General features: G+C 43.0%; 1 protein-coding gene across 4 annotated transcripts in view; it reads right to left on the bottom strand.

Moving 5' to 3' along the window:
• The window catches only part of abcc4 (ATP binding cassette subfamily C member 4 (PEL blood group)), a 138,616-nt gene that overhangs the window by 9,680 nt on the left and 101,362 nt on the right, over positions 1-27,574 (bottom strand). For all 4 annotated transcript variants that reach the window (XM_061902455.1, XM_061902456.1, XM_061902454.1 and 1 more), the window contains 9 exons: positions 25,751-25,830; positions 15,988-16,138; positions 15,789-15,908; positions 15,617-15,727; positions 15,457-15,557; positions 15,209-15,400; positions 14,990-15,145; positions 2,177-2,266; positions 1,405-1,577 (listed from right to left, as the gene is read on the bottom strand). In XM_061902455.1, the coding sequence (XP_061758439.1) occupies positions 1,405-1,577; positions 2,177-2,266; positions 14,990-15,145; positions 15,209-15,400; positions 15,457-15,557; positions 15,617-15,727; positions 15,789-15,908; positions 15,988-16,138; positions 25,751-25,830 (1,174 nt within the window). The remainder of the gene's footprint in view (positions 1-1,404; positions 1,578-2,176; positions 2,267-14,989; positions 15,146-15,208; positions 15,401-15,456; positions 15,558-15,616; positions 15,728-15,788; positions 15,909-15,987; positions 16,139-25,750; positions 25,831-27,574) is intronic.

Below are 27,574 nucleotides of genomic sequence, written 5' to 3'. Positions count from 1 at the left end.
TAATAATAAAGAATAATAACAATAATAATAAAACCTTAGAAATTCAATAAGGTCCTCTGTCCCAAAGGGACATCACTCCCTAATTAACTACATTCCTCCATAAAATAGATTAACTGCTCTGTATCAGTCGGTGATGGACTTGATGATTATTAGAGCCACATAAATACGGTACAGGTTAGATTTGACGTCTTCTGATATTTTCTTCATGTCACACATCATTTGGTAATAAATTAATTTAAAGCCGGGGTGCCCATTACGTCGATCGCGAGCTACCATTCGACCGCGGGGGGTGTGTCAGTCGATCTCCAGCCAGGCTTTTAAAAAAAATAGACCTAAAAGTTAGTGATCATCAATCTTCACCAAGACGTCACTTAAATGACATTCACGGTACCGGAGGGTCTTGTGAGATGACGCTGGCTGCTGCAAGATCATTATTATGAAAAAATGACCGAGAGGAAGGCGAGAAACACTTTTTATTTCAACAGACTTTCGCGCCGTCCCTTCCGTCAAAACTCTAAAGGCCGACTGCACATTTCCTATCTTCACAATAAAAGCCCTGCTTCATGCTGCCTGCGCTAACTAAATACAGAGTCTCGGAAAACTGTGCACAAGCGATCCCTCAGAAAGCTGGCGTGCACATCACTTGTGCACGCCAGCTTTCTGAGGGATCGCTTGTGCACACCAGTTATCCGAGACTCTTATTTTGTATTTTGCAGGGCTTTTATTGTGAAGATAGGAAATGTGCAGTCGGCCTTTAGAGTTTTGACGGAAGGGACGGCGCGAAAGTCTGTTGAAATAAAAAGTGTTTCTCGCCTTCCTCTCTGTCATTTTTTCATAATAATGAACTGGCAGCAGCCAGCGTCATCTCACAAGACCCTCGGGTGCCGTGAATGTCAATCAAGCAAGCTACGGAATTTGCCGCCAATGTTTTTCTTGTAAAGTGTATGGAAGCTGGATGAATTAGATGCCAAAAACCAACCACTTTCATGTGGTATTGTACAGAAAGGACAACTTTTTTTCTCCTCCATTTGAAAATGTGGGCGTTATCATCATTACTGTCTGATTCCAATCAATGCAAGTCATCAGAATCAGGTAATACACCAACTTATATTCTTGTCTTTGTGAAAGAAAGACATCTATATGTGTTACACATGCTTGTATTATCATTAAACACATTTAACTTGTTTACAAAAATGTCTCTTTCATAAATAAATAAATATAAATGATATATATAAATGAGGTAGATCCCCTCGAGTTGGTCAATTGAAAAGTAGCTCGCCTGCAGAAAAAGTGTGGGCACCCCTGATTTAAAGCGACAAAAAAACCAGAGGAGCCACTTGGGCGTGGAACGAGCCAGCTCTTTTGGCCGGGCTCTCTGGTTCCTGAACTAAGGCGTCGCAGCACCTGGGGTCCACGTTGGCGGTGGCCTCGTCGATGACGAGGATGCGGTTCTTCCTCAGGATGGCTCTGGCCAGACACACCAGCTGTCTTTGGCCCACGCTGAAGTTGGAGCCCGACTCGGCCAGAACCGTTTCCAGTTTCTCAGGAAGCTCCTCCAGCACGCCCTTCAGCTGGACCTGCAGGTCCACACAGGGGGAAAGTCACCTTCCTCACCTGTCCGAGCCCGGACTCTGCAGACTTCTACACCATAAATTGATGAAGGTGGACCCCGACTTAAACAAGTTGAAAAACTTATTGGGGTGTTACTATTTAGTGGTCAATTGTAGGGAATATGTACTGTACTGTGCAATCTACTAATAATATGTACTGTACTGTGCAATCTACTAATAATATGTACTGTACTGTGCAATCTACTAATAATATGTACTGTACTGTGCAATCTACTAATAATATGTACTGTACTGTGCAATCTACTAATAATATGTACTGTACTGTGCAATCTACTAATAATATGTACTGTACTGTGCAATCTACTAATAATATGTACTGTACTGTGCAATCTACTAATAATATGTACTGTACTGTGCAATCTACTAATAATATGTACTGTACTGTGCAATCTACTAATAATATGTACTGTACTGTGCAATCTACTAATAATATGTACTGTACTGTGCAATCTACTAATAATATGTACTGTACTGTGCAATCTACTAATAATATGTACTGTACTGTGCAATCTACTAATACAAGTCTCAATCAATCAATCAAAAACCTCTTCAAGAGAGTTCCAGAGCTCCTCATCTGTATGCTGGTTGAAGGGGTCCAGGTTCTTCCTCATGGTCCCTGTAAAGAGCACTGGGTCCTGCAGAACCCAAGAACAACCAAGTCAGCAGACACAAAGGTACTCTGAGGTTGGTCAGTGGACTTAAGGCAGTGCTTTGCTGCAGACTATAATGCACATGTTCCTTTTGACTGTACATGTACTGGAAATGTATAATGTACTGTATACAGTGGGGCAAAAAGTATTTAGTCAGCCAGCGATTGTGCAAGTTCTCCCACTTCAAATGATGACAGAGGTCTGCCATTTTCATCATAGGTACACTTCAACTGTGAGAGACAGAATGTGGAAAAAGAAATCCAGGAATTCACATTGTAGGAATTTTAAAGAATTTATTTGTAAATGATGGTGGAAAATAAGTATTTGGTGACTTCAAAGAAGGAAGATCTCTGGCTCTCACAGACCTGTAACTTCTTCTTTAAGAAGCTCTTCTGTCCTCCACTCGTTACCTGTATTAATGGAACCTGTTTGAACTTGTTATCTGTATAAAAGACACCTGTCCACAGCCTCAAACAGTCAGACTCCAAACTCCACTACGGCCAAGACCAAAGAGCTGTCGTAGGACACCAGGAAAATAATTGTAGACCTGCAGCAGATTGGGAAGAGTGAATCTACAATAGGAAAGCAGCTTGGTGTGGAAAAATCAACTGTGGGAGCAATTATCAGAAAATGGAAGACATACAAGACCACTGATAATCTCCCTCGATCTGGGGCTCCACGCAAGATCTCATCCCGTGTGGTCAAAATGATCATGAGAACGGTGAGCAAAAAATCCCAGAACCACAAGGGGGACCTGGTGAATGACCTGCAGAGAGCTGGGACCAAAGTAACAAAGGTTACATCAGTAACACACTACACTGAGAGGGAATCAAAACCTGCAGTGCCAGACGTGTCCCCCTGCTTAAGCCAGTGCATGTCCAGGCCCGTCTGAAGTTTGCCAGAGAGTACATGGATGATAGAGCAGAGGATTGGGAGAATGTCATGTGGTCAGATGAAACCAAAATAGAACTTTTTGGTATAAACTCAACTCGTCGTGTTTGGAGGAAGAAGAATGCTGAGTTGCATCCCAAGAACACCATACCTACTGTGAAGCATGGGTGTGGAAACATCATGCTTTGGGGCTGTTTTTCTGCTAAGGGGACAGGACGATTGATCCGTGTTAAGGAAATAATGAATGGGGCCATGTATCGTGAGATTTGGAGCCAAAACCTCCTTCCATCAGTGAGAGCTTTGAAGATGAAACGTGGCTGGGTCTTCCGGCATGACAATGATCCCAAACACACTGCTCGGGCAACGAAGGAGTGGCTCCGTAAGAAGCATTTGAAAATCCTGGAGTGGCCTGACTAGTCTCCAGACCTCAATCCCATAGAAAATCTGTGGAGGGAGTTGAAAGTCTGTGTTGCTCGGCGACAGCCCCAAAACATCACTGCTCTCGAGAAGATCTCCATAGAGGAATGGGCCCAAATACCAGCTGCTGTGTGTGCAAACCTGGTAAAGACCTATAGTAATCCTTTGACCTCTGTTATTGCCAACAAAGGTTATATTACAAAGTATTGAGTTGATTTTTTGTTATTGACCAAATACTTATTTTCCACCATAATTTAAGAAAAAATTCTTAAAAATTCCTACAATGTGAATTCCTGGATTTTTTTCCCATTCTGTCTCTCACAGTTGAAGTGTACCTTATGATGAAAATGACAGACCTCTGTCATCATTTGAAGTGGGAGAACTTGCACAATCGCTGGCTGACTAAATACTTTTTGGCCCCACTGTATATTATTCACATGTGAATAATGCTGTATAATAGTGTGGTATGATTATACAGCATTATATGAATAATGCTGTATAATATAAATAGTATTTATATATTCACATGTAAAAAATATGTAAGTGTTTATTGTCTATTGTGAGCAAACAGTGGTGCTGAATTTCCCCCAGGGATCAATAAAGTACTTTCGATTCTATTCTATTCTTTTCAACCTTTTCTGAGGCAATGCACATTTTTTCCATTAAAAAATCCGGAGGCACACCACCAGCAGAAAAGGTAAAAAATGTTTGTTGCCGTTTTCCTGTGTGAAGTGCTTTTGTTACGCTCTTATTTTGGTGGCCCTTCCTGTTTGATGGTGTTTTCCTGTAGCACTTTCATGTCTTCCTTTGAGCGCTGTTCCGCGCACCTTCTTTGTGTTAGCAAACCCCAGTGAGAGTCCAGTCCATAGTGGATCTAACATAATAGTGAGAGTCCAGTCCATAGTGGATCTAACATAATAGTGAGAGTCCAGTCCATAGTTGATCTAACATAATAGTGAGAGTCCAGTCCATAGTGGATCTAATATAATAGTGTGAGAGTCCAGTCCATAGTGGATCTAACATAATAGTGAGAGTCCAGTCCATAGTGGATCTAACATAATAGTGGGAGTCCAGTCCATAGTGGATCTAACATAATAGTGAGAGTCCAGTCCATAGTGGATCTAACATAATAGTGAGAGTCCAGTCCATAGTGGATCTAACATAATAGTGAGAGAGTCCAGTCCATAGTGGATCTAACATAATAGTGTGAGAGTCCAGTCCATAGTGGATCTAACATAATAGTGAGAGAGTCCAGTCCATAGTGGATCTAACATAATAGTGAGAGAGTCCAGTCCATAGTGGATCTAACATAATAGTGTGAGAGTCCAGTCCATAGTGGATCTAACATAATAGTGAGAGTCCAGTCCATAGTGGATCTAACATAATAGTGAGAGAGTCCAGTCCATAGTGGATCCAACATAATAGTGTGAGAGTCCAGTCCATAGTGGATCTAACATAATAGTGAGAGTCCAGTCCATAGTGGATCTAACATAATAGTGAGAGTCCAGTCCATAGTGGATCTAACATAATAGTGTGAGAGTCCAGTCCATAGTGGATCTAACATAATAGTCTGAGAGTCCAGTCCATAGTGGATCTAACATAATAGTGTGAGAGTCCAGTCCATAGTGGATCTAACATAATAGTGAGAGTCCAGTCCATAGTGGATCTAACATAATAGTGTGAGAGTCCAGTCCATAGTGGATCTAACATAATAGTGAGAGTCCAGTCCATAGTGGATCTAACATAATAGTGTGAGAGTCCAGTCCATAGTGGATCTAACATAATAGTGAGAGTCCAGTCCATAGTGGATCTAACATAATAGTGTGAGTCCAGTCCATAGTGGATCTAACATAATAGTGAGAGTCCAGTCCACAGTGGATCTAACATAATAGTGTGAGTCCAGTCCATAGTGGATCTAACATAATTGTGAGAGTCCAGTCCATAGCGGATCTAACATAATAGTGAGAGTCCAGTCCACAGTGGATCTAACATAATAGTGAGAGTCCAGTCCATAGTGGATCTAACATAATAGTGTGAGAGTCCAGTCCATAGTGGATCTAACATAATAGTGAGAGTCCAGTCCACAGTGGATCTAACATAATAGTGAGAGTCCAGTCCATAGTGGATCTAACATAATAGTGAGAGTCCAGTCCATAGTGGATCTAACATAATAGTGTGAGTCCAGTCCATAGTGGATCTAACATAATAGTGTGAGAGTCCAGTCCATAGTGGATCTAACATAATAGTGTGAGAGTCCAGTCCATAGTGGATCTAACATAATAGTGTGAGAGTCCAGTCCATAGTGGATCTAACATAATAGTGTGAGAGTCCAGTCCATAGTGGATCTAACATAATAGTGTGAGAGTCCAGTCCATAGTGGATCTAACATAATAGTGTGAGAGTCCAGTCCATAGTGGATCTAACATAATAGTGAGAGTCCAGTCCATAGTGGATCTAACATAATAGTGTGAGAGTCCAGTCCATAGTGGATCTAACATATTAGTGAGAGTCCAGTCCATAGTGGATCTAACATAATAGTGTGAGAGTCCAGTCCATAGTGGATCTAACATAATAGTGAGAGTCCAGTCCACAGTGGATCTAACATAATAGTGAGAGTCCAGTCCATAGTGGATCTAGCATAATAGTGTGAGAGTCCAGTACATAGTGGATCTAACATAATAGTGTGAGAGTCCAGTCCATAGTGGATCTAACATAATAGTGAGAGTCCAGTCCATAGTGGATCTAACATAATAGTGAGAGTCCAGTCCATAGTGGATCTAACATAAATAATGTGAGAGTCCAGTCCATAGTGGATCTAACATAATAGTAAGAGTCCAGTCCATAGTGGATCTAACATAATAGTGAGAGTCCAGTCCATAGTGGATCTAACATAAATAATGTGAGAGTCCAGTCCATAGTGGATCTAACATAATAGTAAGAGTCCAGTCCATAGTGGATCTAACATAATAGTGAGAGTCCAGTCCATAGTGGATCTAACATAATAGTGTGAGAGTCCAGTCCATAGTGGATCTAACATAATAGTGAGAGTCCAGTCCATAGTGAATCTAACATAATAGTGTGAGAGTCCAGTCCATAGTGGATCTAACATAATAGTGAGAGTCCAGTCCATAGTGGATCTAACATAATAGTGTGAGAGTCCAGTCCATAGTGGATCTAACATAATAGTGAGAGTCCAGTCCATAGTGGATCTAACATAATAGTGTGAGAGTCCAGTCCATAGTGGATCTAACATAATAGTGAGAGTCCTGTCCATAGTGCATCTAACATAATAGTGTGAGAGTCCAGTCCATAGTGGATCTAACATAATAGTGAGAGTCCAGTCCATAGTGGATCTAACATAATAGTGTGAGAGTCCAGTCCATAGTGGATCTAACATAATAGTGAGAGTCCAGTCCATAGTGGATCTAACATAATAGTGTGAGAGTCCAGTCCATAGTGGATCTAACATAATAGTGAGAGTCCAGTCCATAGTGGATCTAACATAATAGTGTGAGAGTCCAGTCCATAGTGGATCTAACATAATAGTGAGAGTCCAGTCCATAGTGGATCTAACATAATAGTGTGAGAGTCCAGTCCATAGTGGATCTAACATAATAGTGAGAGTCCAGTCCATAGTGGATCTAACATAATAGTGTGAGAGTCCAGTCCATAGTGGATCTAACATAATAGTGAGAGTCCAGTCCATAGTGGATCTAACATAATAGTGTGAGAGTCCAGTCCATAGTGGATCTAACATAATAGTGTGAGAGTCCAGTCCATAGTGGATCTAACATAATAGTGTGAGAGTCCAGTCCATAGTGGATCTAACATAATAGTGAGAGTCCAGTCCATAGTGGATCTAACATAATAGTGAGAGTCCAGTCCATAGTGGATCTAACATAATAGTGAGAGTCCAGTCCATAGTGGATCTAACATAATAGTGAGAGTCCAGTCCACAGTGGATCTAACATAATAGTGAGAGTCCAGTCCATAGTGGATCTAGCATAATAGTGTGAGAGTCCAGTCCATAGTGGATCTAACATAATAGTGAGAGTCCAGTCCATAGTGGATCTAACATAATAGTGAGAGTCCAGTCCATAGTGGATCTAACATAATAGTGAGAGTCCAGTACATAGTGGATCTAACATAATAGTGAGAGAGTCCAGTCCATAGTGGATCTAACATAATAGTGAGAGTCCAGTCCATAGTGGATCTAACATAATAGTGAGAGTCCAGTCCATAGTGGATCTAACATAATAGTGAGAGTCCAGTCCATAGTGGATCCAACATAATAGTGAGAGTCCAGTCCATAGTGGATCTAACATAATAGTGTGAGTCCAGTCCATAGTGGATCTAACATAATAGTGTGAGAGTCCAGTCCATAGTGGATCTAACATAATAGTGTGAGAGTCCAGTCCATAGTGGATCTAACATAATAGTGTGAGAGTCCAGTCCATAGTGGATCTAACATAATAGTGTGAGAGTCCAGTCCATAGTGGATCTAACATAATAGTGTGAGAGTCCAGTCCATAGTGGATCTAACATAATAGTGTGAGAGTCCAGTCCATAGTGGATCTAACATAATAGTGAGAGTCCAGTCCATAGTGGATCTAACATAATAGTGTGAGAGTCCAGTCCATAGTGGATCTAACATATTAGTGAGAGTCCAGTCCATAGTGGATCTAACATAATAGTGTGAGAGTCCAGTCCATAGTGGATCTAACATAATAGTGAGAGTCCAGTCCACAGTGGATCTAACATAATAGTGAGAGTCCAGTCCATAGTGGATCTAGCATAATAGTGTGAGAGTCCAGTACATAGTGGATCTAACATAATAGTGTGAGAGTCCAGTCCATAGTGGATCTAACATAATAGTGAGAGTCCAGTCCATAGTGGATCTAACATAATAGTGAGAGTCCAGTCCATAGTGGATCTAACATAAATAATGTGAGAGTCCAGTCCATAGTGGATCTAACATAATAGTAAGAGTCCAGTCCATAGTGGATCTAACATAATAGTGAGAGTCCAGTCCATAGTGGATCTAACATAAATAATGTGAGAGTCCAGTCCATAGTGGATCTAACATAATAGTAAGAGTCCAGTCCATAGTGGATCTAACATAATAGTGAGAGTCCAGTCCATAGTGGATCTAACATAATAGTGTGAGAGTCCAGTCCATAGTGGATCTAACATAATAGTGAGAGTCCAGTCCATAGTGAATCTAACATAATAGTGTGAGAGTCCAGTCCATAGTGGATCTAACATAATAGTGAGAGTCCAGTCCATAGTGGATCTAACATAATAGTGTGAGAGTCCAGTCCATAGTGGATCTAACATAATAGTGAGAGTCCAGTCCATAGTGGATCTAACATAATAGTGTGAGAGTCCAGTCCATAGTGGATCTAACATAATAGTGAGAGTCCTGTCCATAGTGCATCTAACATAATAGTGTGAGAGTCCAGTCCATAGTGGATCTAACATAATAGTGAGAGTCCAGTCCATAGTGGATCTAACATAATAGTGTGAGAGTCCAGTCCATAGTGGATCTAACATAATAGTGAGAGTCCAGTCCATAGTGGATCTAACATAATAGTGTGAGAGTCCAGTCCATAGTGGATCTAACATAATAGTGAGAGTCCAGTCCATAGTGGATCTAACATAATAGTGTGAGAGTCCAGTCCATAGTGGATCTAACATAATAGTGAGAGTCCAGTCCATAGTGGATCTAACATAATAGTGTGAGAGTCCAGTCCATAGTGGATCTAACATAATAGTGAGAGTCCAGTCCATAGTGGATCTAACATAATAGTGTGAGAGTCCAGTCCATAGTGGATCTAACATAATAGTGTGAGAGTCCAGTCCATAGTGGATCTAACATAATAGTGTGAGAGTCCAGTCCATAGTGGATCTAACATAATAGTGTGAGAGTCCAGTCCATAGTGGATCTAACATAATAGTGTGAGAGTCCAGTCCATAGTGGATCTAACATAATAGTGAGAGTCCAGTCCATAGTGGATCTAACATAATAGTGAGAGTCCAGTCCACAGTGGATCTAACATAATAGTGAGAGTCCAGTCCATAGTGGATCTAGCATAATAGTGTGAGAGTCCAGTCCATAGTGGATCTAACATAATAGTGAGAGTCCAGTCCATAGTGGATCTAACATAATAGTGAGAGTCCAGTCCATAGTGGATCTAACATAATAGTGAGAGTCCAGTACATAGTGGATCTAACATAATAGTGAGAGAGTCCAGTCCATAGTGGATCTAACATAATAGTGAGAGTCCAGTCCATAGTGGATCTAACATAATAGTGAGAGTCCAGTCCATAGTGGATCCAACATAATAGTGAGAGTCCAGTCCATAGTGGATCTAACATAATAGTGTGAGAGTCCAGTCCATAGTGGATCTAACATAATAGTGTGAGAGTCCAGTCCATAGTGGATCTAACATAAATAATGTGAGAGTCCAGTCCATAGTGGATCTAACATAATAGTGTGAGAGTCCAGTCCATAGTGGATCTAACATAATAGTGAGAGTCCAATCCATAGTGGATCTAACATAATAGTGAGAGTCCAGTTCATAGTGGATCTAACATAAATAATGTGAGAGTCCAGTCCATAGTGGATCTAACATAATAGTAAGAGTCCAGTCCATAGTGGATCTAACATAATAGTGAGAGTCCAGTCCATAGTGGATCTAACATAAATAATGTGAGAGTCCAGTCCATAGTGGATCTAACATAATAGTAAGAGTCCAGTCCATAGTGGATCCAACATAATAGTGTGAGAGTCCAGTCCATAGTGGATCTAACATAATAGTGAGAGTCCAGTCCATAGTGGATCTAACATAATAGTAAGAGTCCAGTCCATAGTGGATCTAACATAATAGTGAGAGTCCAGTCCATAGTGGATCTAACATAATAGTGTGAGAGTCCAGTCCATAGTGGATCTAACATAATAGTGTGAGAGTCCAGTCCATAGTGGATCTAACATAATAGTGTGAGAGTCCAGTCCATAGTGGATCTAACATAATAGTGTGAGAGTCCAGTCCATAGTGGATCTAACATAATAGTGTGAGAGTCCAGTCCATAGTGGATCTAACATAATAGTGTGAGAGTCCAGTCCATAGTGGATCTAACATAATAGTGAGAGTCCATTCCATAGTGGATCTAACATAATAGTGTGAGAGTCCAGTCCATAGTGGATCTAACATATTAGTGAGAGTCCAGTCCATAGTGGATCTAACATAAGTGTGAGAGTCCAGTCCATAGTGGATCTAACATAATAGTGAGAGTCCAGTCCACAGTGGATCTAACATAATAGTGAGAGTCCAGTCCATAGTGGATCTAGCATAATAGTGAGAGTCCAGTCCATAGTGGATCTAACATAATAGTGTGAGAGTCCAGTCCATAGTGGATCTAACATAATAGTGAGAGTCCAGTACATAGTGGATCTAACATAATAGTGTGAGAGTCCAGTCCATAGTGGATCTAACATAATAGTGAGAGTCCAGTCCATAGTGGATCTAACATAATAGTGAGAGTCCAGTCCATAGTGGATCTAACATAAATAATGTGAGAGTCCAGTCCATAGTGGATCTAACATAATAGTAAGAGTCCAGTCCATAGTGGATCTAACATAATAGTGAGAGTCCAGTCCATAGTGCATCTAACATAATAGTGTGAGAGTCCAGTCCATAGTGGATCTAACATAATAGTGAGAGTCCAGTCCATAGTGGATCTAACATAATAGTGTGAGAGTCCAGTCCATAGTGGATCTAACATAATAGTGTGAGAGTCCAGTCCATAGTGGATCTAACATAATAGTGTGAGAGTCCAGTCCATAGTGGATCTAACATAATAGTGTGAGAGTCCAGTCCATAGTGGATCTAACATAATAGTGAGAGTCCAGTCCATAGTGGATCTAACATAATAGTGAGAGTCCAATCCATAGTGGATCTAACATAATAGTGAGAGTCCAGTTCATAGTGGATCTAACATAAATAATGTGAGAGTCCAGTCCATAGTGGATCTAACATAATAGTAAGAGTCCAGTCCATAGTGGATCTAACATAATAGTGAGAGTCCAGTCCATAGTGGATCTAACATAAATAATGTGAGAGTCCAGTCCATAGTGGATCTAACATAATAGTAAGAGTCCAGTCCATAGTGGATCCAACATAATAGTGTGAGAGTCCAGTCCATAGTGGATCTAACATAATAGTGAGAGTCCAGTCCATAGTGGATCTAACATAATAGTAAGAGTCCAGTCCATAGTGGATCTAACATAATAGTGAGAGTCCAGTCCATAGTGGATCTAACATAATAGTGTGAGAGTCCAGTCCATAGTGGATCTAACATAATAGTGTGAGAGTCCAGTCCATAGTGGATCTAACATAATAGTGTGAGAGTCCAGTCCATAGTGGATCTAACATAATAGTGTGAGAGTCCAGTCCATAGTGGATCTAACATAATAGTGTGAGAGTCCAGTCCATAGTGGATCTAACATAATAGTGTGAGAGTCCAGTCCATAGTGGATCTAACATAATAGTGAGAGTCCATTCCATAGTGGATCTAACATAATAGTGTGAGAGTCCAGTCCATAGTGGATCTAACATATTAGTGAGAGTCCAGTCCATAGTGGATCTAACATAAGTGTGAGAGTCCAGTCCATAGTGGATCTAACATAATAGTGAGAGTCCAGTCCACAGTGGATCTAACATAATAGTGAGAGTCCAGTCCATAGTGGATCTAGCATAATAGTGAGAGTCCAGTCCATAGTGGATCTAACATAATAGTGTGAGAGTCCAGTCCATAGTGGATCTAACATAATAGTGAGAGTCCAGTACATAGTGGATCTAACATAATAGTGTGAGAGTCCAGTCCATAGTGGATCTAACATAATAGTGAGAGTCCAGTCCATAGTGGATCTAACATAATAGTGAGAGTCCAGTCCATAGTGGATCTAACATAAATAATGTGAGAGTCCAGTCCATAGTGGATCTAACATAATAGTAAGAGTCCAGTCCATAGTGGATCTAACATAATAGTGAGAGTCCAGTCCATAGTGGATCTAACATAAATAATGTGAGAGTCCAGTCCATAGTGGATCTAACATAATAGTGTGAGAGTCCAGTCCATAGTGGATCTAACATAATAGTAAGAGTCCAGTCCATAGTGGATCTAACATAATAGTGAGAGTCCAGTCCATAGTGGATCTAACATAATAGTGTGAGAGTCCAGTCCATAGTGGATCTAACATAATAGTGTGAGAGCCCAGTCCATAGTGGATCTAACATAATAGTGAGAGTCCAGTCCATAGTGGATCTAACATAATAGTGAGAGTCCTGTCCATAGTGCATCTAACATAATAGTGTGAGAGTCCAGTCCATAGTGGATCTAACATAATAGTGAGAGTCCAGTCCATAGTGGATCTAACATAATAGTGTGAGAGTCCAGTCCATAGTGGATCTAACATAATAGTGTGAGAGTCCAGTCCATAGTGGATCTAACATAATAGTGTGAGAGTCCAGTCCATAGTGGATCTAACATAATAGTGTGAGAGTCCAGTCCATAGTGGATCTAACATAATAGTGAGAGTCCAGTCCATAGTGGATCTAACATAATAGTGAGAGTCCAGTCCACAGTGGATCTAACATAATAGTGAGAGTCCAGTCCATAGTGGATCTAGCATAATAGTGTGAGAGTCCAGTACATACTGGATCTAACATAATAGTGAGAGAGTCCAGGCCATAGTGGATCTAACATAATAGTGAGAGTCCAGTCCATAGTGGATCTAACATAATAGTGAGAGTCCAGTCCATAGTGGATCTAACATAATAGTGAGAGTCCAGTCCATAGTGGATCCAACATAATAGTGAGAGTCCAGTCCATAGTGGATCTAACATAATAGTGTGAGAGTCCAGTCCATAGTGGATCTAACATAATAGTGTGAGAGTCCAGTCCATAGTGGATCTAACATAAATAATGTGAGAGTCCAGTCCATAGTGGATCTAACATAATAGTGTGAGAGTCCAGTCCATAGTGGATCTAACATAATAGTGAGAGTCCAATCCATAGTGGATCTAACATAATAGTGAGAGTCCAGTTCATAGTGGATCTAACATAAATAATGTGAGAGTCCAGTCCATAGTGGATCTAACATAATAGTAAGAGTCCAGTCCATAGTGGATCTAACATAATAGTGAGAGTCCAGTCCATAGTGGATCTAACATAAATAATGTGAGAGTCCAGTCCATAGTGGATCTAACATAATAGTAAGAGTCCAGTCCATAGTGGATCTAACATAATAGTGAGAGTCCAGTCCATAGTGGATCTAACATAATAGTGAGAGTCCAGTCCATAGTGGATCTAACATAATAGTAAGAGTCCAGTCCATAGTGGATCTAACATAATAGTGAGAGTCCAGTCCATAGTGGATCTAACATAATAGTGAGAGTCCAGTCCATAGTGGACCTAACATAAATAATGTGAGAGTCCAGTCCATAGTGGATCTAACATAATAGTAAGAGTCCAGTCCATAGTGGATCTAACATAATAGTGAGAGTCCAGTCCGTAGTGGATCTAACATAATAGTGAGAGTCCAGTCCATAGTGGCTCTAACATAACAGTGAGAGTCCAGTCCATAGTGGCTCTAACATAACAGTGAGAGTCCAGTCCATAGTGGATCTAACATAAATAATGTGAGAGTCCAGTCCATAGTGGATCTAACATAATAGTAAGAGTCCAGTCCATAGTGGATCTAACATAATAGTGAGAGTCCAGTCCATAGTGGATCTAACATAATAGTGAGAGTCCAGTCCATAGTGGATCTAACATAAATAATGTGAGAGTCCAGTCCATAGTGGATCTAACATAATAGTAAGAGTCCAGTCCATAGTGGATCTAACATAATAGTGAGAGTCCAGTCCATAGTGGATCTAACATAATAGTGAGAGTCCAGTCCATAGTGGATCTAACATAATAGTGAGAGTCCAGTCCATAGTGGATCTAACATAATAGTGAGAGTCCAGTCCATAGTGGATCTAACATAATAGTGAGAGTCCAGTCCATAGTGGATCTAACATAATAGTGAGAGTCCAGTCCATAGTGGATCTAACATAATAGTGAGAGTCCAGTCCATAGTGGATCTAACATAATAGTGAGAGTCCAGTCCATAGTGGGGCCAGCAGAGCAGGGACAGGTCAGCAGGACAGAGACGTCCCCAACCGATGCGCAGACGAGTGTCAAAATCTTAATCTTAATCAACCGCGGCACAGTGGTTGAAAACCACTGGACTAAGGGGATTGACAACTGCAGACTGGAACGATGAAGTCAGACCATCAACACGTACAAACTGAGCACGTCGTTTATCGACAAAAGACGTCCTCACATATTTACCTGCGGAATGATGGACATCTTCTGCCGCAGGTCATGGAGGCCCAGTTCAGAGGTGGCCACGCCGTCAATGTAGATCTGTCCTTGCGGCTCGGCCAGGCGGAACAGAGCCGACACCAAGGAGCTTTTCCCGGCGCCCGTCCGACCCACGATGCCCACCTGAGTCAGGAAGTTGCAGGTGAGCTTTTCGAAGCGTCCTTCCTGAGTGGGAAGCCAGCTCACCTTCTCTTTGGGCAGGAACGTCACGGTCAAGTCGTGCAGAACCGGCGGGCCTTCGCTGGCATAGGAGAAGCTGACATGATCGAAGGTCACCAGTCCTTTGCCAGGCCACCCGCTGGGGGGGCGCTTCTGTGTCTGCCAGGGGGCTTCGCTGTCCAGCGTGGTGTAGTCCACCACCCTCTCCACCGACGTCATCTGTTGATGTCACATTAGACTCCGCCCCCACAAACTCAAGGACCACACCCACATACCAGGTTCTCCACTTCAGTGCTCTGCCGGACCCCCCATTGGAACATGCCCATCAGAGTGATGGCGTAGCTCAGAGCCAGACCCACAGAGCCGGCATCCAGCTCTGGCGGGACAAACGGCGTCATGTGTCATGTGACCCTTCACCCAAAATGGAAATCTTACGGTCTCGGAGCAGCAGGCATCCAAAGGTGGTGACGGTCACGAAGATGGAGCACAGTCCGTCCAGTCGGACGGCGAACCAACGGGACGTGGTCAGGAACAGGAACCAGGCCGCTGTTGGAGACACACACGTAACTACGGACGCTCCGCCATCTTGGGGCGCGCGTCTAACAACCTGTGTGCAGGTCTTGATGCTCGTCGAAGGTCCGCTGGAAGCGGGTCTCCGCCCTGAAGGCTCGGATGGTCCACAGGCCTTGGAGGGAGGAGGACAGGTGCGAGAAAACTGGACTTCGAGCTAGGGCGGGGGGCGGGGGGGGGAGACACACACATTAAGTAAGACTCGGACATTAGCGCTGGCCAGCGTGGACACTCACTGGTGCCTTCCAGTCGTTTGATGTCCCTGGAGGTCTCCAGGAAGTAGCGGCGGACAAAGACGAAGCTGAGGAAGAGGGGGAACACGGGGATGAGGATCCAGGGGATGACGCTTGCCGCCACGGCAACCACCGCCAGGATTTGTAAAAAAACCTGAGGAACACAAACTTAGATTGAGAACACAATGGACGGCTCAGTGGCCTAGTGGTTGGAGTGTCCAGCCCGAGATTGATAGGTCGTGAGTTCAAACCCCGGCCGAGTCAGACCAAAGACTATAAAAATGGGAGCCATTACCTCCCTGATTGGCACTCAGTATCAAGGCTTGGAATTGGGGGTTAAATCACCAAAAATTATTCCTGAGTGCGGCCACCGCTGCTGCTCACTGCTCCCCTCACCTCCCAGGGAGTGGAACAAGGGGATGGGTGAAATGCAGAGGACAAACTTCGCCAAACCTAGTGTGTGTGTGTGTGTGTGTGTGTGTCTATCAGCGGCACATTAACTTGGAACTTTAACACTGAAATGAGAGTATCGCTGCATATACAGTATATACATACATATGTATATACTGTCTCTTAAAAACAGAGACCCGTTAACTGGGTCTCTGAAGCACCATCAAAAAATAGAAAACAAAAAACTACAGTAGCCCCAGTAGCTATATTCTAGTCCCACTGACGCACCTCCCCGCCACCCCAGACCAACCAGAACCCAAACCATCCCAAACACCCTCCTTCCCCTCCGACCTTCCCTGCACCCAGCAAATTCTGGTACCCGGACAGCGACCTTTAAGGGAAACAGAGAAAAACCGCAGGTTAGGAGTGAGTGGAGATGATTAGACCTCCTGGTCCAGAGCCCGAGAGAGCGCATCAGCCATTACATTTTCCACCCCGCGAATATGGCGGATCAACAGGTGGAATGGCTGCAGAAACAGTGCCCAGCGCAACAGGCGCTGGTTGGTGGACCCTTTGAAAGACTGTAGAAAAGTGAGAGGGTTGTGATCTGAGTAGACCACAATTGGATGGAGACCCCCTCCCACATAGACTTCAAAGTGTTGCAATGCCCAAATCAATGCTAATGCTTCCTTTTCAATCACTGAATAATTAAATTGGTATTTGTTGAATTTTTTTGAAAAATAGCAAACCGGTCTGGCTACCCCATCATCATCAGCCTGCAAGAGGACCGCACCTGCTCCCACCTGGCTTGCATCCACCTGCAGCTGGAATGGCAGATCCAGTTTGGGTGCAGCCAGGACCGGAGCTGATGTTAACAAAAGCTTTGCATTCTGGAAAGCCTGCTGACACTCCTCCGACCAAATGAATTTGGCGCCACCCTTCAACAAATTGGTCAGAGGAGATACAACAGTTGAAAAATTGCAGCAAAAATTGCGGTAGTACCCGATCATACCCAAAAAGCGCATAAGTTCTTTCTTCGTCGCCGGCACAGGGAAATTATCAATAGCTGCCACCTTTGCGTTAACGGGCGGCACCATCCCCTGGCCGACTACTTTACCCAAATAGACGACTGTGGCACGCGCAAACTCGCATTTCGCTAAATTTACTGTGAGGTTTGCTGCCACCAACCTCTGGAAAAGCGCTCGAATGCGAGCCAAATGTTCGTCCCAACTGTCTGAATGACAAACGGCGTCGTCCAAATAAACCGAGCACCCCTGCAGCCCCCCAACGACCCTATTCATGAGCCGTTGGAAGGTTGCAGGAGCATTCCGCAAACCGAAGCTCATTCGAGTATACGAGTACAAACCGGAAGAGGTAATGAATGCAGATATCTCCTGCGCTCTCTGCGTCAAAGGCACTTGATAGTAACCTTTCAATAAATCAAATTTGCTGACATAACGAGCACTCCCAACCTGATCCACACAGTCCTCGATACGTGGCCATGGAAAAGAATCTGGTCTAGTCACAGCATTTACTTTCCTATAATCCGTACAGAATCTATAGGTGTTATCTGACTTTTTCACCAGTAGACATGGCGATGCCCAACTGGAGTAAGATGGCTTGGCGAGACCATGATCAAGCAGATACTGCACACTGTCCTCCATACTCTTCTGTTTATCGGGAGCCACTCGATAAAATCTTTGTCGTATTGGGCGGGCACCCTGTGTGTCAATGTCATGTTCAATTAGTGTGGTACAGGTTGGAGTGTCGGAAAACAAAGGCAAAAACTCAAAAATCAAATCCGACAACTGTTTACGCTGTACCTCACTTAAATGACCGAGGAGACTATCTAGCTCCTTTAACTGCTGAGTATTATCTAAGCGCCCGTGTAACACTGAATCATCAGGTGCGCGCACTTCATCCCAAGCTGCCACCTCCGGCCAGTTGAGCGGTTCCCCAACCCCAACGGCTAGACCCACTGGACTCGCAGCAATCCCACCCGCCTTGTCGGAACCTGCAGAGTGGTAAGGCTTGAGTAAATTCACATGACACAGTTGCTGTGATCGTTTACGATCAGGAGTTGACAGTAAATAATTGAGATCTGACACTTGGCTCATAACCGTAAATGGACCAGAGTATTTTGCTGTAAATGGTGACCCCGGAATGGGCAGCAAAGCTAAAACTTGATCACCTGGATTGAAAACTCTGATCTTCGCTTTACGGTCATAACGCAGCTTCATTTTCACCTGAGCTTTAGTCAAATGCTCGGTTGCCTCTTTCCATGCAAGCAACAGCCTACGACGAAAACCATCTACATACTCAGTGAAACTGACGGGAGTGTTCTGCAGATCCAGATTGGCATTTAAAACAGACAGTGAGGTCCGGACTTTGTGGCCAAAGACTAGGTCATTTGGACTAAAACCAGTGCTTTCTTGAACTACACCACGCGCAGACAACAAGAGCCATGGCAACGCCTCCTCCCAATCTCTCCGCATCTCAACACAGTAAGCGCGCAAGAGAGACTTCAACGTGGCATGCCAGCGCTCCAATGCCCCCTGACTCTGTGCGTGATACGCGCTGCTCAAATTGTGCTTCACCTGCATCGACTTCAACGCTGCAGCAAATGTTCTGGAGGTAAAGTTAGACCCTCTGTCGCTCTGAATTACCTTTGGAATGCCAAAGACAGAAATGAATTTAGACAAACATTTCAATATTGACCTTGTGGTAATTGTTCTCAAGGCATACGCTGCTGGATACCGAGTGGCCTGGCACATGATGGTAAAGAGGTACACACAACCAGATTTCGAAGGGGGTAGTGGACCTACACAATCAATAATGAGATGCTCAAATGGTGTGCCAACAGACGGAATAGGTTGAAGTGGTGCAGGTTTAATGGGAGTACTCTGTTTCGCAACCTGGCAAACATGACATGCTTTGACAAATCTAGATACATGGCGTTTCATCCGTGGCCAGTAAAAATGTTCCAAAAGACGTCGGTAGGTTTTCTTAACTCCAAAATGCCCAGACTCTGCTCCATGGGCTGTTCTCAAAATCAAATCACGGTATTTGTCAGGTACCATCACTTGAATCACCTGACCTGCCACTTCAGGATCAACACCTGGCAACCACGTATGCAGCAAAACGCCATTCTGAATGAAGTAACCCATCGTTGGATCAGTAGAAACTAAGGCAAAATATTTCTCAAAGCTCTGATCATTCTTTTGTGCCTCAATTAAATCTTGACATGACAGAGGTTCGGGCAGCTCAGGAACAAAAATAGGCACAGATTTGGACACATCTGACGATTGCGCCTGCGTGCGAGACATTGCCCTAGTCACAGCACAAGCAGTAAACACTTCTGGGAATTCTTGACAACACGCGTCTGGCTCCTCTACAGATAGCGGTACAGGTGTAACAACTGGAGGTGGAGAAACTAAACACCCACCCAAATTGTTCCCCAGAATTACATGGATATCCTGCATAGGCAGAGACGGTCTCACAGCAATAGTCACCTCCCCATTCACAAATCCTGAACACAAGTGAATTTTGTGCAACGGTACAGAAAATGACTGCATGCCTATTCCTCTAATCAAAACACATTTCCCAGTGTCAGATGCTGTGGAAAATGGCAAAACTGCTCCAGAAATGAAACTCTCAGATGCCCCAGTGTCTCTTAAGATTTTAACTGGAACTTTTTGTGTCTCTCCAACCAAAGACACCCAGCCATCACTAATGAATGGAGCGAAATCAGACGCAGCTGACTCTACTGATTTCGTCTGCTCGTCTGACACAGATGCACCATCTTCAATCACTTGCTCACAATGAACTTCCAAACGAGGTAACGGTGTTAGATCAGAGACGCCAAAATCAACTGGATGCACAACAGAAACACACCCAGCTGCCTTGGCATTAGATTTACGGCCTTTCAACAGCGGGCAGTCCTTTTTCCAATGTCCCTCCTGCAAACAGTAATGACATTTATCCGTCGGGCTTGGGCGAGATTTGCTACTTCCATTATCAAATTTAGGGACATTACTGGAATTGCCATAATTGGATCGATTTGAACTACGACCATAACGAGGAGGAGAACGTTGTGGAGGAGAACGAGCAGGATCATAACGTTGGTGGCTATTATACCATGGAGGACTGCTGTAAGGCTTACGTTTATGAGTCAACACAAAGGTATCAGCAAGCGAGGCTGCCTCCTCCACTGACTTTGCCTTTTGCTCATTAATGTAGGTTGCAATTCGATCTGGTACAATGTTCTTAAACTGCTCCAAAATCAACAAATCACGCAAATTTTCGTAAGTTGAGACAGACTCTGAAGTGAGCCACCGGTTAAAATAAGTACTCAACTCTCTTGCCACTTCAGCATGGGTCTGATTATCACGTTTACGCCAGTTTCTGAAACGTTGTCTGTAAGCTTCTGGATTCAGTTCATAACATTTCAAGACCGCTTTTTTCACCTCAGCATACTTGTGCCTATCAACAGGTGTTAATGCCAAATATGCCTCCCGTGCGCGTCCTACTAGTACAGTTTGCAAAAGCACCGTTCTATCCTCTTCACTCCACTTTTTGTCAGAGGCCATCTGTTCAAACAGTGAGAAAAACACGTCTGGGTCACGTTCGTCAAACTTTGGAACATACTTTACCATGCTATCCATACTTGACCCGGACAGATTTCCACTAATCTTACCTTCTGACATTAGTTTCAAACGATCCTGTTCAATTTTAATTTTCTCAAGCTGTACTGTAAGGTCCATTTCACCTTTTTTCAAATCCATTTCTTTTTCAAATTTGAGTCTCTCCATATCTGCTTGCTGTTGCAATTCTCGTTCTAATTTGATTTTTTCCAGTTCAAAAAGACGTTCTTTCTCCTTAGCCTGTTGCGCCCACTCAAATTCAAGTGCCTTCATCTCTCTTTGTTGCTCAAAAGTCAGTATGCCTACCCTCTCTGACTGCATAGGCTCTGACATACCCTTCACATGAGCGTCACCACCTTTTCCTGAAGGCAAAATGCTCTGCTCACACAAAAACTCGTGAATGGAGTCACGCAAGGGTCCCTTCTTACCAGTTCTAATGGCTGATGACAATTCCATGCCATACTTTTCTGCCAATTGCAACAACTGTTCCTTATTAAGGGCAAACAACAATTTCTCAGATGGTGCTTCCACAAAAGCCTCCATCCTGCTCAACCCAGGCCGTCAGTACCAATCTGGCTACTGTACCAAACCAACAATGAAACTACTGAAAAAACAACCCAACCAAAAACTAGCTCTAATTACGCTAGGCTCTCTCTCTCCAACCAATCCAACCAGGTCTCTAAAACATTACAGTTATGTTAACACAGCAAACTAACCTCGGAGCATCCCCCTAAACATTTTCCCCCCACTAGACTAATCTATTTTCACACAGAGCCCGAGGACGAGGATCATTTACTCACCAATACCTGTGGAGACGTACCATCCCGACAAAGCCGATTCAGCCGTTTCTCCAAGGCGGTGCCCTCGCCCAGGCTCTGTGACAGCAGGAACCTAGAACCCGTACTAGATGGGGATAAAGGCGACAGCTCCTAAGAGGCTGAATGCAATGCTACAAACTGCAATGAAACTAAACCAAGATGGCTGGAACAAACAATTCAGTGTCTACCTACACTTGCACGGTCAAACAAAGCCTCAAAAGTACAAATCAGTAGATCCCCCAATTAACTAACTGATAACAGGCCTCAACTGACTATCAGCAGTTCACAATTAGTAACTCAGCTCTACTCACCTTCCTACGCTCCAAAAGCCAGTAGAAGGAATACTCAATACAAAGAGCTCTACGCACCTTCCTACGCTGCCATAGCCAGTAGAAGGAATTACCATAGCCTAAAGTTACTACCAAAGATCGGACAAGTCCCCATATGTCACAACCACTGGCTCGTTAGTGGCTGTAACATTAAGGGAGACCACACCGATTTGTACATTTTAGCCAACAGATCTTTTATTTTACAACATGTATCAGTGATCAGTAATGTGAATTAACCAAGGAATGTATCAGTAGATGAGTGTTGTCCCAAAAGGGTGCAAGTGTGGTGCTAATCCCGGCCGTCGTTGCCGTGACCATACGGTCACCAAACGAATGTGCCTGTGGGACGAGAGCGTGAGAGCATGCTGATGGGAGGCCTTTTATAGGCCGCCCAATCAGCAGCCCTCTGAGATGTTGCACGTCTTCACAGACCAGCTCCACCTGCGGGTCGGAGGACCAAAGTGCCCCAAACACTAACCGGCAGAGCCGGGCATGACAATATATATATATATATATGTATATATATATATACATACATACATGATTTTGCTGCGCTTAGCATGAGGAATCCCTCATGAAACAGTTCTGTAGAGATGAAGTAGTCTTGTGATTTTTCCCACACATACACACATATATACACATACATACATATACATACACACATACATTATATATATATATATATATATATATATATATATATATGTCCTGATTGGATTATCCAGAGAATAGTGCTCGATTATGTGGTAGAGCGCAATATGTAGGTGTGGGAAAAATCACAAGACTACTTCATCTCTACAGAACTGTTTCATGAGGGGTTCCCTCAATCATCAGATTTTAATGGAAGCATTCACATACAATGGTTTATATAGGGTTTTTCCCACACCTACATACATACTACATATATATATATATATATATATATATATATATATATATATATATATATATATATATATATACACACACACACACATATATATATCTATATATATATATATGTTTGGAGAAAAATCACAAGACTATTTCATCTCTACAGTTGTTTCATGAGGGGTTCCCTCAATCATCAGGAGATTTTAATGGAAGCATTCACATACAATGGTTTATATAGGGCACAGAGTGGGTGGGTACAGGCAGGCGTAGGGCGTGGTGATTGGCTCATGTGTTACCTAGGAGGTGTCTCCGTCTGTGACGGCATGCTGATACAATTTCACTACACTTGTTGAGGGATGACAGGTCTGGGTGGTATATAATAAACAGTTTCTCTTTTAAGCATAGGTTGCATCTTTTATTACCACTGTTGTAAAGTGTGCTGGATGCAAGAATTTGCCATGTTATTGAATATTCAACATTATTGTCTTTGAGGTTCCAAATGTGCTTGCTGAGTTCTGTAGAATTCCGCAGGTTTTGGTTTCTAAAAGAAGCATGTATACATATATATATGCATATATACATATATATATACATATATATATATACACACACACATAAATACATATATATATATATATATATATATATATATACCATATATTACGCCCATGTCTGAGCCCATTTTGTGAATTAAACACCTCTTCCTAATAATAGCCCATGTATAGCGGTACACCACAACTGATGGACAGGAATACTTTAAGGGGGAAGAGTTCAAGCTAGCGGTTGTGAAGTATGGGGAGCAGAATTCTGGTTTGGCAGTGGCCAGGCAGTTTAACGTTGACCCAATACGTGTATGCGAATGGAAACAAAAAAAGGGAGAACTACTATCTCAGTCGGCAATCGATGGAAAACGGGCTCGCTTATCTGGGGGAGGTAGGAAAAAAGTGAGCGACAAGCTTGATGATAATTTGTGTCAGTGGATACATCACGTTCGTGGATTGAACCACTGTGTGTCCCGCAAAATGATCCGCCTTAAGGCCAAGGAGTTGTATGCCACTGCGAGTGACACGAGAGACACCGGGGTGGTGTTTGGTGCAACCAGTGGCTGACTTAATCAATTCCTGCGTCGGAACAACTTTACCCTCAGGAGGAGAACAACTGTTGCATAGAAGGACACTCCCGTCGAGAAGATTGTCAACTTCCTCGTTTTCTTTACTAAACAGATAGAGGCCAAGAAAATCCAGCCCAAGAATATCATCGCCATGGATGAAACAGTCGTCTGGATTGACATGGTTGGTTTTAGTACGGTCAATGAGAGGGGCGACCGCTACATCTGCCTCAAAACCAGCGGCCACGAGAAGGCAGGCGTCACGGTGGCTCTGCAGGCAAAGCAGACGAGACAAAGCTGAAGCCTTACATTGTGTTTAAAGGTTCTGTCCCTGATGTAAAGGTTATGCACAGCATCCCCGGGGTGATCATAGTTTCCTCCAAGAATGGCTGCTTTAATGATGACCTGACAAAGGATTGGCTCCAGAGGGCAGTGGGGAAATTTCACTTCGGACCGAGGCTACTTGCATGGGAATCGTACCAATGCTATATCAGCGAGGCCACGAAGGCAGAGCTCAAAAGGGGCTACAACCTTACAATGGCTGTTATATCTGGAGGTTGCACAAAGTACCTGCGGGCCCCCAATGTTGTGTGGAATGGTCCTTACAAAGCGCGGCTCCGTGACTACTATGATAACTGGATGGCTGGTGATAAAGACAAGACCTACACCAAGTCAGGGAACCTGAGAGCTCCTTCTCGCCGCCTCCTGGTCGACTGGGTCCTGGGAGCCTGGGATGCTCTGGATCGGGACACTCTGATCAACTCATTCAAGGTAGGCTGGCTGGCCGTGTGTATGTGTGTGTGTTGCAAACAGTAGCCATAGCTGATTTTTGCTTTCTGGTATCCTGTAAGGTGTGTGTGCTGACAGTGGCAGCTGATGGGAGTGAAGACCAGCTCATTTACTGCCTCAAGGAGGGACAGCCATGTCAGGCAGACAGAGAGATGCTGTTTAGGGCTAGACAGCAGGGTGCTGCTGTGGTTCAGGAAGAGGAGGAGAGTGACGAGGAACAGCAGTTCCTCAATGAACTTGTGATTGAAGAAGAGGATGATAATGAGGGGGGTGAGGGAGAGGAGGGGGATGAAGAGGAGGAGGAGGAGGATGATGATGATGAGTGTGTTTGAGTTACATTTGGTGCTCTACCGAGGATGATGTTGTGGTTTGTGCAGCCCTTTGAGACACTAGTGATTTAGGGCTATATAAATGGTCATTGATTGACTTTTTTTTAAATGTTTGATTTTTATTTTTAAAATACTACCAATTTTGCAATTTTTGCAGAATGTGTGGCGGGCCGCACTTTGGACACCACTGGTTAAAAGTATTGGTATAATATATTTGTGTCACATTGGAGCCACACCCAAATTTAAGTATGCCCAATTCCCAGTGCACTTTCCAATAAATACATTCAAACTGTATATCTGATAAATGATTGGTGGCATGAGTCAAGAAGACATTATTCCATCGTTTCGGTTTCGTACAATTTGGTCTTTGTGGAACAGATTACTAACGAGGTGGTAGCAATTTGAAAGCATCCGTCAATCAACTTAACAGACGTGTGACGCTCATGTAGGTCAAGAAAAACCTCAATTGTGCTGAGATGTAGTTTACCTGAATGAAGTCGACCAAGGTCCAAGGCATGTTGGTATCCAGCTGGCCGATGTCTTTGGAAAACCGGTTCAAAACTCTACCTGATGTCAAAAGGGTTGGAAAAAAAGGACAACTTAGCACAGACCTTGGCAAAATAGAGCCATGAACATTTTCAATCCAGCCATCATTTTTTGACACCTTTAACATCAAAACTGTCGCCGCCATTATGATGTGCGGTGCTGTTTTTAAATGACTAAGTCTTGAACTATAGAATCAGAAATACTTTAATAACGTATATATATAAAATATTGAAAGTATTTCAGTGGTTGAATCTGCACTTTTGGGTGTTATAAGAGTTATTAGGGTAGTCTAGGTCACAGCAGCTCAGACAAAGCAGAGTGGGCGGAGTTTGTGTGAGGGACAGATGCGGAAGCAAATTTTTACAACAAATTTCTGCATAAAGGTGATAATATATCATATTTCAGGTGTTTATTACCCTTGACATACATTTTCTGTTTGTTGTGTTTTATTTGATTGTAAAAGCTGTCTATGAAGGAGCTGGTCTTAGAAGTAAAAGATGTTCATGTTTGTGGAGGGGGGGGGCGTGGTCTGTGGGCCTGCTGCGGAGCGGGGTGTAGAAGGACCAGCCTCGAAGCCCAGCTGGCAGTTGATTGGATTACCCAGCTGGGACTAATCATCCAATCACCTGCCATGCTTATTAGCAGCAGCCGGTCCGAGACATGAGTGTTGGAGTTGGAGCGAGAGAGAGACACTAGAGAGCAAAGTAGAGACACGCCAGAATGAAAAATCCTATCTATATACCGCTGAAAAGCAAATCATACTGGTGGATGAAAATAAAAGACCTGATACATCAAACTGTCCTGCCAGTGTGTAGTGGTCAGGGGAACCCAATAGAGGGCTGGGTTAGGGTTAAACCCCTAACCCCCCTATCCCTAACTGCTACAATATTGTTAATATTCATTGTTTTACTGCTCATAGTTAATATTGTAAATCCCACTTTCTTTGTTTTCATGTACAAACCCCGTTTCCATATGAGTTGGGAAATGGTGTTAGATGTAAATATAAACAGAATACAATGATTTGCAAATCCTTTTCAACCCATATTCAGTTGAATATGCTACAAAGACAACATATTTGATGTTCATACTCATAAACTTAATTTTTTTTTTTGCAAATAATAATTAAGTTACAATTTCCTGGCTGCAACACGTGCCAAAGTAGTTGGGAAAGGGCATGTTCACCACTGTGTTACATCACCTTTTCTGTTGACAACACTCAATAAACGTTTGGAACTGACGGAACTAATTGTTGAAGCTTTGAAAGTGGAATTCTTTCCCATTCTTGTTTTATGTAGAGCTTCAGTCCTTCAACAGTCCGGGTTCTCCGCTGTCGTGTTTTACGTTTCATAATGCACCACACATTTTCCATGGGAGACAGGTCTGGACTGCAGGTGGCCCAGAAAAGTACCCGCACTCTTTTACTAGGAAGCCACGCTGTTGTAACACGTGGCTTGGTATTGTTGTGCTGAAATAAGCAGGGGCGTCCATGATAACGTTGCTTGGATGACAACATATGTTGCTCCAAAACCTGTATGTACCTTTCAGCATTAATGGTGCCTTCACAGATGTGTAAGTTACCCATGCCTTGGGCACTAATACACCCCCATACCATCACACATGCTGGCTTTTTAACTTTGCACCTATAACAATCCGAATGGTTATTTTCCTCTTTGTTCTGCAGGACACCACGTCCACAGTTTCCATATATAATTTGAAATGTGGACTCATCAGACCACAGAACACTTTTCCACTTTGCATCAGTCCA

This window comes from Nerophis ophidion, linkage group LG06, assembly GCF_033978795.1.
Source record: "Nerophis ophidion isolate RoL-2023_Sa linkage group LG06, RoL_Noph_v1.0, whole genome shotgun sequence".
NCBI classification, from domain to species: Eukaryota; Metazoa; Chordata; class Actinopteri; order Syngnathiformes; family Syngnathidae; genus Nerophis; species Nerophis ophidion.
Note: the sequence above shows the minus strand (reverse complement) of the source record. Positions and strands in the feature narration are given on the sequence as shown.